The sequence below is a fragment of the Heteronotia binoei genome, chromosome 10, assembly GCF_032191835.1.
Source record: "Heteronotia binoei isolate CCM8104 ecotype False Entrance Well chromosome 10, APGP_CSIRO_Hbin_v1, whole genome shotgun sequence".
Classification (NCBI taxonomy): domain Eukaryota; kingdom Metazoa; phylum Chordata; class Lepidosauria; order Squamata; family Gekkonidae; genus Heteronotia; species Heteronotia binoei.
Window position 1 is genome coordinate 31,514,803 of NC_083232.1, and position 17,449 is coordinate 31,532,251.

Here is a 17,449-nt window from a genome sequence, read left to right on the forward strand (position 1 = left end):
CATTTGTCCCAATGGCTGAAGAGGTATATCTGGAGTTCTACCTATCTGGCTTCTGACTTTCACTCTGGCCCTAAACACATTTATTTGGAAGCTGCATTGATTTTGATAGAACTTCCAAGCAAGTGAGCTTAGAATTGCAGCAGTTGGCAAATAACTTCTTCTCAACCTTCAACCTTCTGCAGATGGTTTTCCTTTGAGCAGTAGTATAACTTTTAAAGCAGGAAAATATCATATTTTAATGAAAAAGGTCAACTTTCTTTGACAATACTTTATATAATCAAAACCATTCCTCTCTTTAACTTCACCCTTATAACTTGAATAAAAAAGAATATTCTTCATTTTACAAGAATTCTCTTTGATTTAAATGTCAGACACAAGTGGGTCTTCCAGCTCAGAGTGTGTCTTACCTCCATGCTACCGGAGCTCTAAAATTTAAGGGTTATTGGCTTTTCAGGATGAGAAACATATTGCACCCCTTGGAAATAAAATTCACACAGACAGTAGTTATAATTAAAGTTACCATGTTGTTCTTAGAGCAAAAGTTAGTCAGATTTTCATTATTTGCAAATCTGGAGGAATATCCATCATTATACTAAATATTTGCCAAGGTCCAAACAAGCTATTCTGCCCATGCAAGAGGGTTTATTGTCTCTTTTTCTTACCCTAGCCCTTTACCTTCCAGAACAGCATTTTATCAGGTACAAGACCTACAGCTAGAAAGGAAACTCATCAGCCTTTCCAGGCCTGCACAGAAGCCTTTTAGAGGGCTATGGAAGGAGTTCTTTGAATCTCAGCTGTTGTCAGGAAGGGGTTGGACAAACTTCTTTCTTGATATTTATTACTGTTATTGGAAAGAATATACCCAATACTGTATAGCAGGACATGGAATGATATTCTTTATTAAAATAATGTGAGGTTAATTTGGAACAACATAGTTCTTGAAAATATAGGTTTCCCACATGATCATCATTGTAAATTTTGTATCTGAAATATCCTTTTTTGCAGATGCTTATGCTGTCCTATATCTTTTGGAGGCGGGGAAGGATAACATGAGATGGGTCAGTTGATGGGCAGGTAGATAGACACTGTGCAGCTTCTTGTAATAGAGGATACAAGCTCCATCTTGGGGTATTTCTGAGCAGGGGTCATTTTGTAGAAAAATAGGTGGTGGAGCTCATCCAGGGATTGTTATGCAGCTGCACATACTATTCAATGGACAAGGTAGGTAGGTGATAAGGAGGAAGGGGAACTCTCAGAAAGGTTCAGGAGCTGTGATCCTGTGAGCTCCTGCTGAATTCAAGGCCTGTTTCTGAAACACTGGATAGAAATGCTAACTCCTACTTGCTTCTCATGCAGGTCATTTTGGTTTTCTAACAAATCTATGCTTTGTTAGACAATATTTTGTTATATATTATGAAAATCTAAAAACCCAGCACATTTCAGATGTTCAGGAAGTGAATAGCAGTCAAGTTTGTTTTAATTATAGCTGCATATTTTAAAGTCCTGCAGTGTAATTTCCTCTTGGGGAGGGAAGAAAACATCTTGAAAGCTCAGCTTGGTCTGTATGCCAATAAAGATACTGAAACAGAAACTGAAGCTAAGCAGGTTCAGTACTTAGAAGGGAGACCACCAAGGAAGACACCGCAGAGAAAGGCAGTGGCAAACCACCTCTCCTTCTCACTTGCCTTGAAAGCCCATTGTTGGGGTTGCCAGTTGCCATAAGATGGCTACAACGATGAAACTTTACATGCACAGTTCCCTCTTGTATTTTTTTTAACAGAACCCTGAGATCTGAGTACAGAGGACATATATACTTTATAGAGTTTTACTGGTTTAAGAGTCATTCCCTGTCTTCTAGGAAGCTGTATTTTATTTATTTATTTAAAACATTTCTCTGCTGCCATTCCATCAAAATTGGGTCTCCAAGGTGACAAACATTAAAACATTTAAAATAAAGTTTATACAAAATAATTCAATAGAAACAAAAAAAACCCAGACAACACCAAATCAGGGAAGAGGACCAATTAACAATTATTGGGAGTATGTGAACAAAAAAAAAGTCTTCAGCTTCTGGCAGAAGACTGTGGGGGATGCTGGGGATTATCACACATGTCAAACCGCAGGTCCCAGGATGCCTTGCCAACTTAAATGGTATCAGTGTTTGTGTTGCAGACATGTCTAGATGGATTGGTCTTTATACTTTCAAGTATTTCATGAGTTTTACTTTCATAGAATCTGAGTCACTGGTGGAAAAAACCAGAATAGCTAACGTTTCTGTTGAGTCTGCTTTAAATGCATATTAAATATACATAAGAATCTCTTTTTAAATTCTGAAGAAGATAATCTTGCAAAGGGGGGAAGTTGTTAAAGCCTTAACACATTAAGTTGTTGGAGTGTTATATATGGTAAGACCAGAATATGGAGAGACACTTCAGTATGTGAGGTCTGGAACAGCTTTGCTTTATAACATATGGTGAGGAAACCATTTCCAAACAGTTTGCACATGTTCAGGCTCTTTAAGAGAACAGGAAGAAGAGTGATCTTCTGGTGTCTTTAAAAATCTCTTCTATGCTGTAGATTACAAATTCTCTCAGTCTCAACATTTCCATGCCCTGGATGATATCTATTATTATTCCAAGTGCTGGGAAGACTCTTGTTTCATGACTTATTGAACTTGATTTTAGAGACTGCAGCTGCTTGCTTAGTTACATCCCTCAGACTCTATTGTCTTGATCCCCTATGGGCTATCTGCCTACAGAAAAGTCAGTTGACACATCCTGCTTTTACCCTTCCTGGGGTCACATTGAGCTGTTGTACAGTATGCGTGCTGCTGAATACATAATACATGTGTCTGTGGACCTTTGAGAACCGAACTCTGTGCTCTGCTTCTTGTACCCTCTATAAATAGCTGTACAAGATTTTCAAATTTAGTGACAAGGTGGAAGGAAAACCTCAGGTCTCTGCACACCGACCAAAGATCTTAAAGAGATCTTGTAAAGAGATCCAACTGACTTTGATGATGCCAAGGAAAGAAAGGGGGCGGGGAGCAGATGCCTTAGGTAACTCACCATTATTTAATACTTCCATCCCTGTTTGGTCTTTTGTTGCTGTTGCCTTAAATGCTTGTAACAAAAGTTTTCAAATGCCAGTGGAGATTTTTCCGTACCTCCCTTGTGGGCCCAAGAGCTTCACAATTCGGACAAGGATCTTAAAAAAAAAAATCTTACCAAGCATCTTCAAAAATGCAAACCACTTTAACAAAGGGAGCTCTTTGTCAGCTTTAAGGGATTTATTCCTTAAAAGAATTATCTCATGACTAGTCAAGGCAAATAGAACTAGGTTTTCCCTGTAGTAAACACTCTCTATTCATCAAAAATAAATTTAATAAATAAAAATAGACATCTTCACATGAAACTCCTTCATTAACAAAGACTCAGTTTCCCTAAGGATTCCCTTAATGTGAATTAATGCAGGCTGTTGTTGTTCAGTCACACAGTTGAGTCCGATTCTTTGCGACCCCATCGACAAAGTCATGCCAGGTTCTCCTGTCGTTTTCGTGTTGAGCAGATAATGCAGGCTAGGATACGATTAATAAAATTCATAACAATAAAATTTGTAAACAAATAAAGATGCAAACCATTGACTAGATGTAACTCTGATATCTCATTGTAGGTTACGTATTTTCAATATAAAAAAAGATCTTCTCCAGAGTTATGAATTAATCATTGGTAAATACATTGGTTCCCTTTCCCCCCCTTTAAATGTAGTGAAGCTGAATGACTGCAGATGTAGCATGATGATACAAGTGACCAAGTCATAAAGATCATCTACTAATGGAGGTTGCTTTTGCACTGAGCTCTTTCTCTGTGATCTTACCCATCTGCAGCAGTTTTAAACTGGGCTTCCACAGGACATTATCACATGGTCATCCACCTTCTGGTTTTTTTCCCCAGCTCAGCTCTCCAGTTTCCTGCTTGTTACAATCTTTCCTGAAAGATAGCATCCCAAAGTGGGTTGAGGAAGAGTGTGGATCAGAAGGTGTGGGCTTTGGTGCATCCCCATCCTCATCTGATGCTATTTCTTCCTCATCACTGGTGTATATTTTGACATATTTTTCATTGGTAGTAGATCACATCATGATAGCATCCTAACACAAGAGTGATATTTCTGCTACAGATTATTTTTAAAGTAAAAAAAACTTGCCGAAGGTGAGGTGGAACGAAATGGTGGGTGTGAGGGGAAAGCACAGGGGAGGGGTAGATCCTGTATGGGATACTCCCCTTGCTTCTCTGCTTGTCTCTGCATTACAGCTTGCAATGAGAGCAAAAGAGGGAATCACCCTCATGGCGGCAGCAACTTTAGCAATCTTTGTGTTTTGCTCCATGTGACATAGTAAATGCCTAGTTTATCTTTGTGCCATTTTCTTCCATATTAGGAAAAACAACTGTTCCTTAGCAGGCCATGTAATTCCTTTTCTCTGTTTTTATAAAAAGAAATCTAAAGCATTCATAAATAAAAGTGCTAAATGAGCATTTGGAGATGACAGCATTGAATATGCAAGGGAATAATCCTTGCATGCAATGATCTTTGTGCAAGTATTTTTAGACTGGCATTATCAGCTTCAATGGGGAGTTGCCTGCACAACTAGATTCAGAAAAAATCAGTCTTGCAGGTTTTCCCCTCCCCTTGGGCTGAAGGTTCAAGGAAAGTGATTTGGGAAATAAGTTGTCAGGATACAGGATCTGAGCCTCTATAATATATCCCTATATCCCATCATCCTTAATTTTAAAGGAATCCGTTCTGTTCATTCTTGTTATTCTTCCCTCTTCTGCTGTGTATCAAATTTGCATCACAATCTAGATTCACCATTAACACAATGGAAAATATGCACCTGTGCACTTCTCTCCTCTTCATCATGTCTAACCCCACGCTTCAGAAACCTTCTGCTCTTGGTGATGTTAGGCAAGAATCCTGTGGGCAGATAGTCATTTCACTTGTTCTTTGTATGTCATTGGAACCAATATCAGTTGATTTTTATAGATTGCTGGGAGGTTAAAGGACCAAGCTACACTTTACTTTGTTCATTAATTAACGACAGCCGTAATGCAACTGTGAGTTTCTGGTGGCAATTGCATTTAAAATGTTATTTATATTCTGTCTTTCTTGCTGAAACTTAAGGTGAATTATATAGTGTGTAAGTCATGCGCAATCAACAGGACAGAATATCTAATGAACAGAGCAATAGGGTTTGGACTACTGAAATCTGAAAATGATCAGAAATCTTAACAGCTGAAACAAACCTGAAACCACTCATAAGTATTTATGCCCGAAACAAGGCATAACTGTGTAAAAATGCCCTCTTTTCAAGAGGCTTTTGAATAATTTAGTTTTCCATTAAAGGTGCCATTGGACTCTAACTTTGTTCTGTTGCTTCAGACCAACACAGCTACCCACCTGGATCCATCTCCATTTTGCATAGTTTGTGGAAAGCCAGGAGTGCGGGAGCCTTCCTAACTTCATCAAAGAGATTATTCTATAAGATGAAGACCACCACAGAGAATGCACAAATACTGGCAGTTATTGATTTTGCAGGATGGCACCTGCAAAAGGCCCTGCTAAGATGATTGAAGTTGTGGAACACAGAGAGGTGGTCCTGTAGATATGAGGGACCAACGCCATGGCTTTGTATGTGATAGTCGGTACCTTGAATTGAGGCTGATAATTGATGGGCAGCCAATGGAGTGACTGCAGAATTGGAGCGGTATGCATAAGAACATAAGAAAAGCCATATTGGATCATGCCAATGGCCCATCCAGTCCAACACTCTGTGTCTTACTGGCCAAAACAACAAAGCAAAACCAGGTTCATGGTTCACCTAGCTCCCAATATCATAGAATGTTTAATCTCCTTAGCTACTTCCCCCCCAGCTACTAATCTGATCTTTAAAACCACTCTTTGGGGCTATCACTTGGTTTATAAAAGTAGAAATCTTAATAACTAAGATATTTTGCATTATATATATATATATATAAAAATACAGAAGGAAGAGAGGTCTTCCCATTGAGGCAGAAAGTTAAATTCCTCTTTAAAAATTAATTGGTTGGCTATGCGGTTTATAATAGGTCTCAAGATATTTACTGTGTGTCTTTCCTATTGCTGCATCAAGTAATACCATTCTATATTTAAGGAATATATTTGGGTCTGACAATATAGTACATAATAGAATGTGTATGATAACGTTCTTGGCTGAAATTAACTATCAGACAATCTGAATGGATAGTCAGAAATGAGGCAGTCACGAACCGAAAAAGTATAATGGTCAGGATTAAAATTAAGGGCTCGCCTTCTATAAGGGAATCCATAAAAGGAAACTAAGCCGTCCCATCTTGGCATTTCAGACCATGTATGATCACAAATGTGTAATAAGTCCAGTCCCTGCAAAGGGCCAATAAAGCAGCTGCTATAAAAGGGATGGTATCAAATTTAATACTATCTTCTGCCACATCCAAGGAACTGCACACAGTGACAGTTATCTATTGGAGTATTGGCATATCTGCCATCAGTATAAGTCAATGGCATTGTTTGGAATTTAGGCTTGTCAATGCCTTCTGAAAGGATGGTTCAAGTTGCAAAAATATGCCTGGCAGCAGTACCCATAACTGAAAACAAAGTAGCATCTCAGAAATTTAGTGAATTTAATATTAGCCAGATCACTGACAGTATTGTGATGTGGGAGGCTCATGAATTATACTTAGCTTGATCCTCAGAGTTGAAAGGAGAGAAATCCAAGCATTCATATTGATGCCTATCCTGAGATACTAAGATGGGGGCTGGGTTATTCCCCCCACCCCCACTTTTTGGACTCTGTTGTGGCTGACAGGTTTTCATGTTGTTTGATTTTAAGCAGATCACTGCATTTTTGCTATGCCATTCCCTCATTTCTAACTATTTATTCAAATTATTGTGATCATTCAGCTTTTTCACTCAGCCTTAACCAGTTCTCCTCCCTACTACAGCCCCTGTCCCACATGGGTTTTGTAAATGTAGGTTCCCTGATTCTCAGAGCATCTATTTTAAAGGTGATCCCTCCTTCCTTTTTTGTGAGCAGAAGACTTGGTTGGATCCAACCCAGTGCTTGGTATCACTCAATATAGTTGGTTCACTATGAGGAAAATTTGTATCAGCTCAGGTTTTTTCCACACAGGAGCAGAGCCAACTTAACCATTAGGCACAGCAGGCACAGTATCTAGGGTCCACTATACTTTTTAGGGGCCCATAAAAATGTTCAATTTTTTAAAAAAAGAAGAAAATTACCTTTTGAAATCAAAGAAAATGTTTTAATTTTTTTCTAACATCGGGGGTGGGGAATAAAATGCTTAGGGTCCATAAACATCTATTAAATGTTGCCTAAAACAGAAAAAAAAATGTTTAAGTATTTAAAGCTATATTGGTCGGGGACAAAGGGTGGCTATTGGGGGTGAGCGATCCCAGAGGCACACACTTGATTGTGGGGTGCCTCAGGGAGCAGTTCTCTCCCCAATGCTGTTTAACATTTATATGCGCCCCCTTGCCCAGATTGTCCGAAGGTTTGGGCTGGGTTGCCATCAATACGCAGATGACACCCAGCTCTATCTGCTAATGGACGGCCGGCCCGGCTCCGCCCCAGGGAACCTGGATTGGGCTCTGCAGGCTATAGCGACGCGGCTCAGATTGAGTGGGCTGAAGCTGAACCCAGCGAAGACAGAGGTCCTTTGTGTGGGTCGCGGCGCTCTAGGAAGGGAAATAGCTCTCCCAACCTTCGACGGCGCACCATTGAAACCAGCGCGCCAGGTAAAGAGTTTGGGCGTTTTACTGGAGCTTTCATTATCAATGGAGGCCCAGATAGCAGCCACTGCCAAGTCAGCATTCTTCCACCTGAAGCGGGCGAGGCAGTTGGCCCCCTTTCTGGAACGTCGCGACCTCGCAACAGTGATCCATGCAACGGTCACCTCAAGATTGGACTACTGTAATGCCCTCTACTTGGGGCTACCTCTGTGCCGGACCCGGAAGCTGCAGCTGGTGCAGAATGCGTCGGCCAGGCTACTATTGGGGCTCTCGAAATGGGAGCACATACGGCCGGGGCTGCGCGAACTGCACTGGCTGCCAATTACCTACCGAGTCCAGTACAAAGTGTTGGTTATTACCTTTAAAGCCCTATATGGCCGAGGACCAGCCTACCTAAGGGACCGTCTCTCCCCATATGAACCCCAGAGGGCACTGAGGTCAGTGGGTAAAAACAAAATGACCATCCCTGGGCCGAGAGAGGTCAAACTCCAAAACACCAGAACACAGGCCTTTTCAGCCGCGGCTCCCGCATTGTGGAACCAGCTTCCGGAGGAAGTGCGGGCCCTGCGGAACCTTGACCAGTTCCGCAGGGCCTGCAAGACCGCCCTTTTCAGACAAGCCTACACTGATATCAACTGCTGAGTTGCTTGGAATAAAGAGCCGCCATCCATAATATGATTATGGAACCATTTAAACTGGCAGAACCAGCGCCAAAATAATTTTATTGCTGCCAGATATATTTAATGCAATTTGAATTATGTATTTAATTTAATTGACTGGTTTTTATGTTTAAAAATTTTAATTGTTAAATTTAAAGTTTTATCTATCTATGTTAATTGTTTTAAATGTTGTTAGCCGCCCTGAGCCGCCTAGGCGGGGAGGGCGGGATAGAAATAAAATTTATTATTATTATTATTATTATTATTATTATTATTATTATTATTATTATTATTATTATTATTATTGTGGTAGGCTGGGTCCACAAAGGCAAAAGTGCCTAGGGTCCACGAAAGTCATAATGTGGCTCTGGCTGTTTGGGTCACTGGTAGGCAATAGGTTCAGAACAGACAAAAGGGAACTCTGCACAGAGAGCGGTTAAAATGTGGAATTCAGTGCCAGAGGATGTAGTGATGGCCACAGGAGTAAACAGCTTTAAAAAGGGGTTAGATAGATTTATGGATAAGTCTATCACTGGCCATGGTGACTGAGGAGAACCTCCACATTCAGAGGCACTAATCCTTTGAATCCCAGAGCCAGACAACATCAGGAGAAGGCCTCCATGCACTGTTGTTGGCTGTCCAGAGGAACTGGTTGGCCACTGTGTGAGACAGGATGCTGACTAGGTGGACCATTGGCCCAATCCAGCAGGGCTCTTCTTATGTTCTTATGTCACATTTAGTAGACAGATTTGTCAGCCAATTGTTGTCATTAATCGCTCATAATTTTTAAATAGATCACAGCTTCATTCTGAGTAATATGTGGATTGCCTTTTCCTTAGAGAACTATGGGACAACTTTATGCAATAGGAAAAATAAAATAATTCTAGCTAGATTCCCCTAAAGTTACTAATTTCTCAGCATGTTTTATTCATGTGGAAATAAATTTTTTCCAAACATTTTTTCTCTTATTAGGAATATACTTTTTTTGATGAACCGAAGTATGAAAAACATTATCAGCATATGGAAGCGGTTGAGGCAGATGAATCCCAAAAGTTTTATGACTATTCAGAAAAGAATGTATTTGAGAAGCCTAAGAGTCCTCTTGTAAAAAGCAAAGTTTCTGACAGCAAGAAATTAGAACCATCTCTAAAGTGGAAGGCCACGGCTGGCTCCCAAGGGTATGTAATTCTCTGCATTTTATGACACACATTGTCAATTCATATTAATGATTTTACAAACAGTGTTTGTAATTGGAAAACCTGACATTCACAAATAAATAAATCCCTTGTATTTGAAAAAACTCTGTTTAAGGGTAGAATATTTTTCAGTAATAGTTTTCCATAGTCCTTTCTTCTGATTCCATGGTTATCTTAGCATGATTTGTATCACCCATTTGGTGAGAAGCAAAAAAAAAAGTGTTATGCTTTTTATTTAAATTATGATCTATTTCATCATGGATAATGTGTTTAAAACAACTAGCAGTAGGATTTAGAAAGGTTAATAGGCTTTGCTTAGAAAACCTTCAGATTTGTTAGAGTTGGGCAGAGAGGGGGAATGTAGCAAATGTCATTGATAAGAACTTAAGAAATGATCTGTTCAATTATACCAGAATCTAGTCCCTCACTTTGTTTCCGATAGTGATTAACTAGTTACTACCAGGAAGCCCATAACCAAAGTGAAAAGTCAGTAGCCCTTTGTCACTGTTGCTTAGCGGCAACTGGCATTTATTAGGAAAACATACTTTCCATTTTAGCCATCTAGACTGATAGGTCTGTCAGTAGTTATGTTTTTATAGGATAGATCCCCTTTTAAAGCCAAATATCAAAACAGGGAAGTGCAAAGAAGCAAAAGAAAGGATCCAACAAGGAAGTCTTTGGCTTGAAGCCTGGAAATAGATCAGAACCTAACATGGCAACCAGACCACTGATACTTCTAGACAGTGTCTAACAGGAGACCCAGTCCATTCATTCAGGGTACCACTTTTCTATGCCAGTCACTACTAAATCAATCCATACCCTAGAAGAATCTGCATAACGAATGTTGTACCTTTGTAGCAAGAAATCTAAAACCAATTTCTCACTAGGCTTGTTCCAGTCTCAGAGTCCTTTTACCCCCAGCCCTTCTGTCTGATTTCGCACAAGCTACTGCAAGGCTGTGACTTGCCCTGCCTCTTTTCCCCAGCAAGCAAGATCCTCTGAAAACCAGTTTCTGCTTGCTGCGGGAAAGAGTCAGGGCAAGTCACAGCCCCGCGGCAGCTTGTGCATAATCGGACAGAAACCCTGGGGGGAAAAGGGCTCTGAGACCGGAACAAGCCTAGTGAGAAATCAGTCTAAATCTTTACAATAAGAATTGTCCTTTCTTTGTCTGTAAGTGTCCAAGATCTATTTTTTCTGAAGAGAATGAGCAGAAGTTGATAGCCATTTCCTTTTCTCTTGGTTATCATGTAACATTTTCTCTTAAATATGTCATCTGATTTGCATGGGTGTGCAGATCCCATTTAAAGCAGATCCCGCAAACCATGTCAAGACAATGAGAACAATTTGCAGTTTGGATCCCATGTTTACATCTGGCAGCTTAAATACCCACAGCCCAAAAAAGGGAGAAAAACACAACCCCACATGAGAAAGGTAACCAAAAGGTTGGTTCTTTGTTCCAACTTTTTATCTTAAATATCCACAACTGCGTTCATGGATTCAGCTCTCCTATATTTGAGCTGGGCTGATATAAAGAATTCTGTTGCAGATTGAATTCCCTGCTGTATGCCAACATGCATTTTTTACAGCTGAGACTCAAAATGCACAGTACATTTGTACTCAAAAATACACAGTCCAAAATATACATCAGGTGCTTGAGCTGACACATGATCAGGAGAACTTACCCTCAAAGTGTTCTGTTGTTCTGTTTGGCTTAGGAGTGCTACAGTAGGACAAGAGAGACTTCAGGCTCCCCTTCTGTGCCATTTTCACCACTGGAAATGGCCATGGGGGCAGGCTCGATTGGCTTCTCCCTGCCCTACATTAACACAGCAAGCATTCTGCACTATTCTTAGAACAACAAAAAAAGTTTGATATAGTTGGTTACCATATATCTGTGTTCCCCATTCTGCCAACACAACAGCAACCCAGGGAGCTCTGCTCAAATTTGGGCCAATTCACAAGTTATAAAGTTCTTGTGCCCACCAGACGTGTTTCTGTCTGATGCATTCTGAAAGCTCCCTGCTGGTAGCTTCATTTGCAGGCATGTGGATGCCTATATGTTTTTTTTTTTTTAATTTATTTGTAATTTATATCCCGCCCTTCCCACCAGGTGGCTCAGAGCGGCTGAGTATGTGCTTGGTAAGTCAGTTCCAAGTGGGAAAGTCCAGGGATATATGACTGAAGGACTTTTCATAATGTGTGAATTTGTTCTCAGTGTGCTTAAAGGTGCATGCTATATGTGATTAAATTATTTTTACACTTGTTGACCACTTTTTCAGATCAGGTGACTAAACTGAATTATCCAAGTGTACAATTAATTGCGGTGAAATGACACCCCCTTGCCAAATGGCCCAGTGGGTCAAGCAGTGAGCACCAGTGGCCAGAGCAGCTCTTGGCCCAGCCAGATCCCAGTCATAAGTAGAACAGGGTACCATAGACTTGGCTGGAAGATGGTATCTGTTGTGGCAATATCAGTCCTTGTCAACATAGCAGGTTTTGGATTGTACCTAACCCTGAAATGCGTGCTTAAATATTACTGCCTCCATTTTAGCTCTTACACTGTTCATACATTGAGTTTGAGTTGTTTTTTAGCTTTTAATCAAATTTCTATTGAGGTGATTTATTTGTTATGCCAGCAACTTTCATGCTATGAATATTGCTGGAGTAAAGCAAAAACCTGAACTGTTTTTAGTATTAGAAAACCATGGCTACAATCCAATGGAGAATTAAGTGTGCTTAAGTCCTCTGAAATCATTAGACTTAGCACACTTAACTGTCTATTGGATGATGGCCAGTGTTTTAAAATTCTAAATTCAATAGCCTGTGTTGTTAATTTGTAATGGCAAGTTTTTAAACGTTCATAAAAAGAGATTCTCTTTCAACCTTCATATATTCTGGCTTTAATCAGTTGAAATACACCTCCCTTACTAAATTGATTTTCCAGATAAATGCATGCACAAATTTACAATATAGTCACAATAGCACTATGGCTTGTTAACAAACAAAAATGTTTGTAGAGGCAAAGCAGCAAAGAGAGAGAAGGAAGAAACGGAAAGCAAACCCAGCCCTTCAGAAGGAAAGAAGAAACTCAGCACAGGATCTTCTCCTACTTCTCCTTCTTCTAAAGGGTATGTGGCTGTCTACTATTTGTCTCTTTCTTTTGAATTACAAACACATCAGCTTTCAACACAAGCAGTAAGCTAACTATGGATACTTTCCAAATGACATCAATAGGGCAAAGACTCTACTATTATCAACTGAAGAACTTATGCAGTTGTTTTTAAAACAGAACATTCCCCAGTTGTTTCTGCTTCTGTGCATGATCGAAGAGGGAACTCCCAAGCTGAAAATATAAACCTGTTGGTTCTGGCAGGATGGTCTCATACTTGCATCTGCTACCATTTTTCCAATCATGGTAAAGAGAAGATGATTGCTTGGCTTTATTGTGCCCATAACTTGGCTCTTGACAGACATTTCCTTAGCTTGCATTTCTTAACCAGGATATAGGGATAGATCTCATTTTAAAAAGGCTTTGTCCTTGGAATTTAAATATCCCTTCCAAAAGGTCTTTCTTTCTTTCTTTCTTTCTTTCTTTCTTTCTTTCTTTCTTTCTTTCTTTCTTTCTTTCTTTCTTTCTTTCTTTCTTTCTTTCTTTCTTTCTTTCCCTCCCTCCCTCCCTCCCTCCCTCCCTCCCTCCCTTCCTTCCTTCCTTCCTTCCTTCCTTCCTTCCTTCCTTCCTTCCTTCCTTCCTTCCTGTAAACCTCTTCCATCTCTCTCTCTCTTCCCCCCCAACTGAGACTTAATGAGTAAATATCAAAATCTGAAAAGCATACAAATGCATACTTCACCGGCATAAAATTGCATTAGTCCAAACAAATGATTTTGAAATATTTTTAAAATGTCTTACTCTGTATGGCACACACCGGTTAATTTATATAAATTCAGTGAGTTACATAAAGTAAGGAACATATATAAAATATGCACAAGCTGTTGTGTTGATGTAATCATTTGTGCATTATTTCCTCTTCAATTTTATAAAACCTGATTCATACTATAGCAGCTAAGGGACCAGACACATGGAATGTCTTTACACGGAGAGGTTGTACTTTAATGATGGAACCATGAAGGAGTGGCATTCTGAATCTAAACAGAGTACAGGTGGAAGAAGAGGCTGGTGAACTCTTTCCTGCCAAGCCATTTTCCTGATCAAAATTGCTGTTTCACAAGCTACTTTCCTACTTTTGGGTAAAATCATACTGGACCCATGGACCATTTCCTCTGCCTTGGGGTAGACTAATTAGTTCATGAAAAAGAGTCCACAAGAAAAAGGGTCCACAAGAAAAAGTCCACAAGAAAAAGGGTAATTACATCTCCACCTTACCCCCATTCCTCCAGGAACTACTAGTGTGAGGAAATTTGAAGCTTCCCCACAGCTGTGTTAAAGTAAAAACAACTATTGGGAGAAACTCTGCATGTCCAGTGTGACAAGTGTGAGCTGTGATAGAAAGCCACTGTCTCTCCACTTCAGCTGCCTGTCTGGAATGTACAAACAACGATAATAAGACAATAATTTACACAGAGGTCTTTGAACATTCAGAAGCACTACATACATGCAAAGTATTCTTGTTATTATTCCAATGGCATGGCTTGATCCCATGTGCAGCATCTTTACCTCTTACATTTTTACCTGCCCTTCCTCCATTGAGTTCAGGGTGGTAGTCTTCCATTTTATCCTGAGAATAACCCAGCAAGGTAGGAAGAATTTGGCCCAGGGTCACTCTGAGCTTCATGACTGAGTTGGGATTTGAATTCCTGTCTCTGTAACCTGGCATTCTACCCTCAACTGTGCATTTAGAATATAGTTCAAATGCTGCTGCTGCATATTAGCAGCTGTCGTGCAGCCCTTTGTGTGTCTGCTGTATGAAATCATGTTAATATGCATTAGGAACCTACTGCTATTTCTGTTTCAATGGTATCTCCTGTAAGCTGAAATTGTACAGCAGCTCTCCCTACTACATTGTTCTTTTGGCTCGTGCTTGTCTGTCCATATCTTCTAAAAGCGAGTTGCTGTGTGTTTTCATTTAGTAAAGCTTCATTAAAAATTGAAGATATTAGTGAAAGTTCTTCAGAGAGCGAGGAGGATGAAGAGCAACCTGAACGTCACCAGGAAATAAACACAGATTTGCCTTCTGAATACTGGCAAATTCAAAAATTAGTGAAATATATAAAGGTAAAAGAAGTTTGTTCTTTTCTTTGGAAAACTGAAAATAATGTTTTTTCCTGTTCTTATTACATGGCGTGACTTTCTTCTCACTTATTATTCTCCTAAACATATTTTATGTTGAAACTTAAACACATTTATTTTCAGGGAGACTATAATTTCCTTTGTTAGTTCGGAGTTGCAGTACTCCAGACCAATGGCCATCACCGTACCAGCAGTTACACTTGACTATATAGCTTATATGTGGAAGGGGAAAAAGTGGTCCTTCAGTGCAACATAACACTTTTGTGGATTATGCCCATAGCTTTCAGTGTCCTAATCTAGCGGTCAGAATGTCATGGTAGACTCTGGAAGACCCAGGGTCAAATCCTCATTCTACCATGGAAGCGTGCTGGGTGACCTTTGACCAATGGCCAATCACTCTCACAGTCTAGCCTACCTCACCAGGTTGTTGTTAGGATAAAATGGAGAAGAGGAAAACAGTGCAAGCCATTTTTGGTCCCCACTGGGGAGAAAAGTGGGCTGTAGATATCTAAATAAAATAATCTAGTAGGAGGATAACACATTGAATTTGCATCTTAAGGTGTAGGGACTAGAAAATAGGACTACATTTGCAGTTCTTAATAAGATTTTAACCTGTTTGAAGCTGGTTTGGATTTCTGATGCTGTACCCTGAAGCTGCTGACTAGGGCAGCCTTGAACTATTGGATATGTTAAGAGAGTGTTAAGGAGTTGGCGATAGCATTCTACCTTTGAAATGAACAGGTAAACTGCTGCCTCTAAATATTCCCTATCATCAATATTAAGATGGTGAACAGATTAATACTTTGTATACTAATGAACATAAGCCCCTTTATTTGCCAGAAATGTAGTTGACAAATTGCACCACTGTTTGTCCTGTGAAACACAAATGCGATGCTGCTGGCTTTCCTGTATGTTGGTTGAGAAGAGGCTCTTGCTGCAGTCAAGCCACGTTTTTGTGTGTGCTACTGAACCTCTCTCTCTCTCTCTCTCTCTCTCTCTCTCATTTGGCAGATGCAATCACAGTTTGGTTCTCTAATTTTTGTTTAAAAACTTGTATGCTTTAAAAAAAATTGGATTGATTTTATTCAATTAAAAGTCAAACTCTCTAACCTACCCAAAGGAGAAGAAACGCAATTGAAACTTTTTTGTGCAAATAAGCATTGAGTTATAGATGAGTAGCCTGACTAGATTTGGGTTTTCTTGTTATGTATCCAATAGTACTTTCATACATCATTGGAATGTATAGTGTTTTTTAAAAAAAACTATATGGTATGATATAAATGTGGGTAGGTGTGCTTATTTTCAAATTCTGCTCTCCAGCAAATTGAGGCCAGAAGTTTAAGAATCAGGGCTTGATTAAACCCTGTGGAGGCCCTTAGGCAGTCAAAATCTTGGGGGCCTTCTCACAAATTACCTCAGACTTGGAGTGGCCACCCCACTGCCTGCAGCCCCTGCTGCAGTCAGCAGGCACCTTCTCAAAAGCCCCTTTGACAAAGCTGTGGAGCAGAGAGGCAAACTTGGCAACAACACCAGCAGCAGCTGCACCAGGCAAGTTGGGCAAAGAGCAGCTCAGTTGCTGGCTGTGCATGCAGACTGGGAGGGCTGTAAGTAGGGTTGCCAATCCCCAGGTGGGGGCAGGGGATCCCCCGGTTTGGAGATCCTCCCCCTGCTTCAGGGTCATCAGAAAGCGGGGGGGGAGGGGAGGGAAATGTCTGCTGGGAACTCTATTATTCCCTATGGAGATTTATTCCCATAGAAAATCATGAAGAATTGTTCCACAGGTATCTGGGGGGCTGTTTTTTGGGGGTATAGGCACCAAATTTTCAGTATAGCATCTAGTACCTCTCCCCAAAATACCCTCCAAGTTTCAAAAAGTTTGGACCAGGGGGTCCAATTCTATGAGCCCCCAAAGAAGGTGCCCCTATCCTTCATTTCCTGTGGAAGGAAGGCATTGAAATGGTGTGCCGTCCCTTTAAACGTGATGACCAGAACTCCTTTTATGCTTGTCACAGCCTTGATCTTGGCTCCACCCGTAATGTCTCCTGGCTCCACCCCAAAGTCTCCTGGCTCCACCCCCAAAGTCCCCAGATATTTCTTAAATTGGACTTGGCAACCCTAGCTACAAGCAGGGGGAAAACTGGGGGGAGAAGCTGGCCCAGGGCTTCTAAATGCATGGGGGCCCATAGGCCAGTGCCTACTTGGCCTAATTGTTAATCCAGCCCAGTTAAGAATACTTTTTTGGCAAAACAATGGCAATTGCATCCCATTTCAAATTTTATTGCACTTGGGGCATTCTGAAATACAAACAATAAACTGACATCAATAATATTTTAAATATGCTTTATAGCATGATTAATTGAGTTTAGAATTATTTTACGCACCGAGACAAAAGAAGGTAATGGTTGATTGGTTAAAGATCTTCCTAAAAAGAATAGAATAGTGGCATTCAGCATTTTCCCCCCATTTCAAGAGTAAAAGGAAGCTATGACAAAGGAGGTGAGTTGTGTATTAATATCCGTAGCCTG

At 40.3% G+C, this 17,449-nt stretch overlaps 1 protein-coding gene across 1 annotated transcript in view; it reads left to right on the top strand.

Annotated features, from left to right (window-relative positions):
• ODAD2 (outer dynein arm docking complex subunit 2) overlaps positions 1–17,449 on the top strand; it is a 118,372-nt gene that overhangs the window by 14,414 nt on the left and 86,509 nt on the right. The window contains 3 exon segments of the mRNA XM_060248287.1: positions 9,456–9,661; positions 12,697–12,807; positions 14,765–14,909. Coding sequence (XP_060104270.1) covers positions 9,456–9,661; positions 12,697–12,807; positions 14,765–14,909 — 462 coding nt within the window.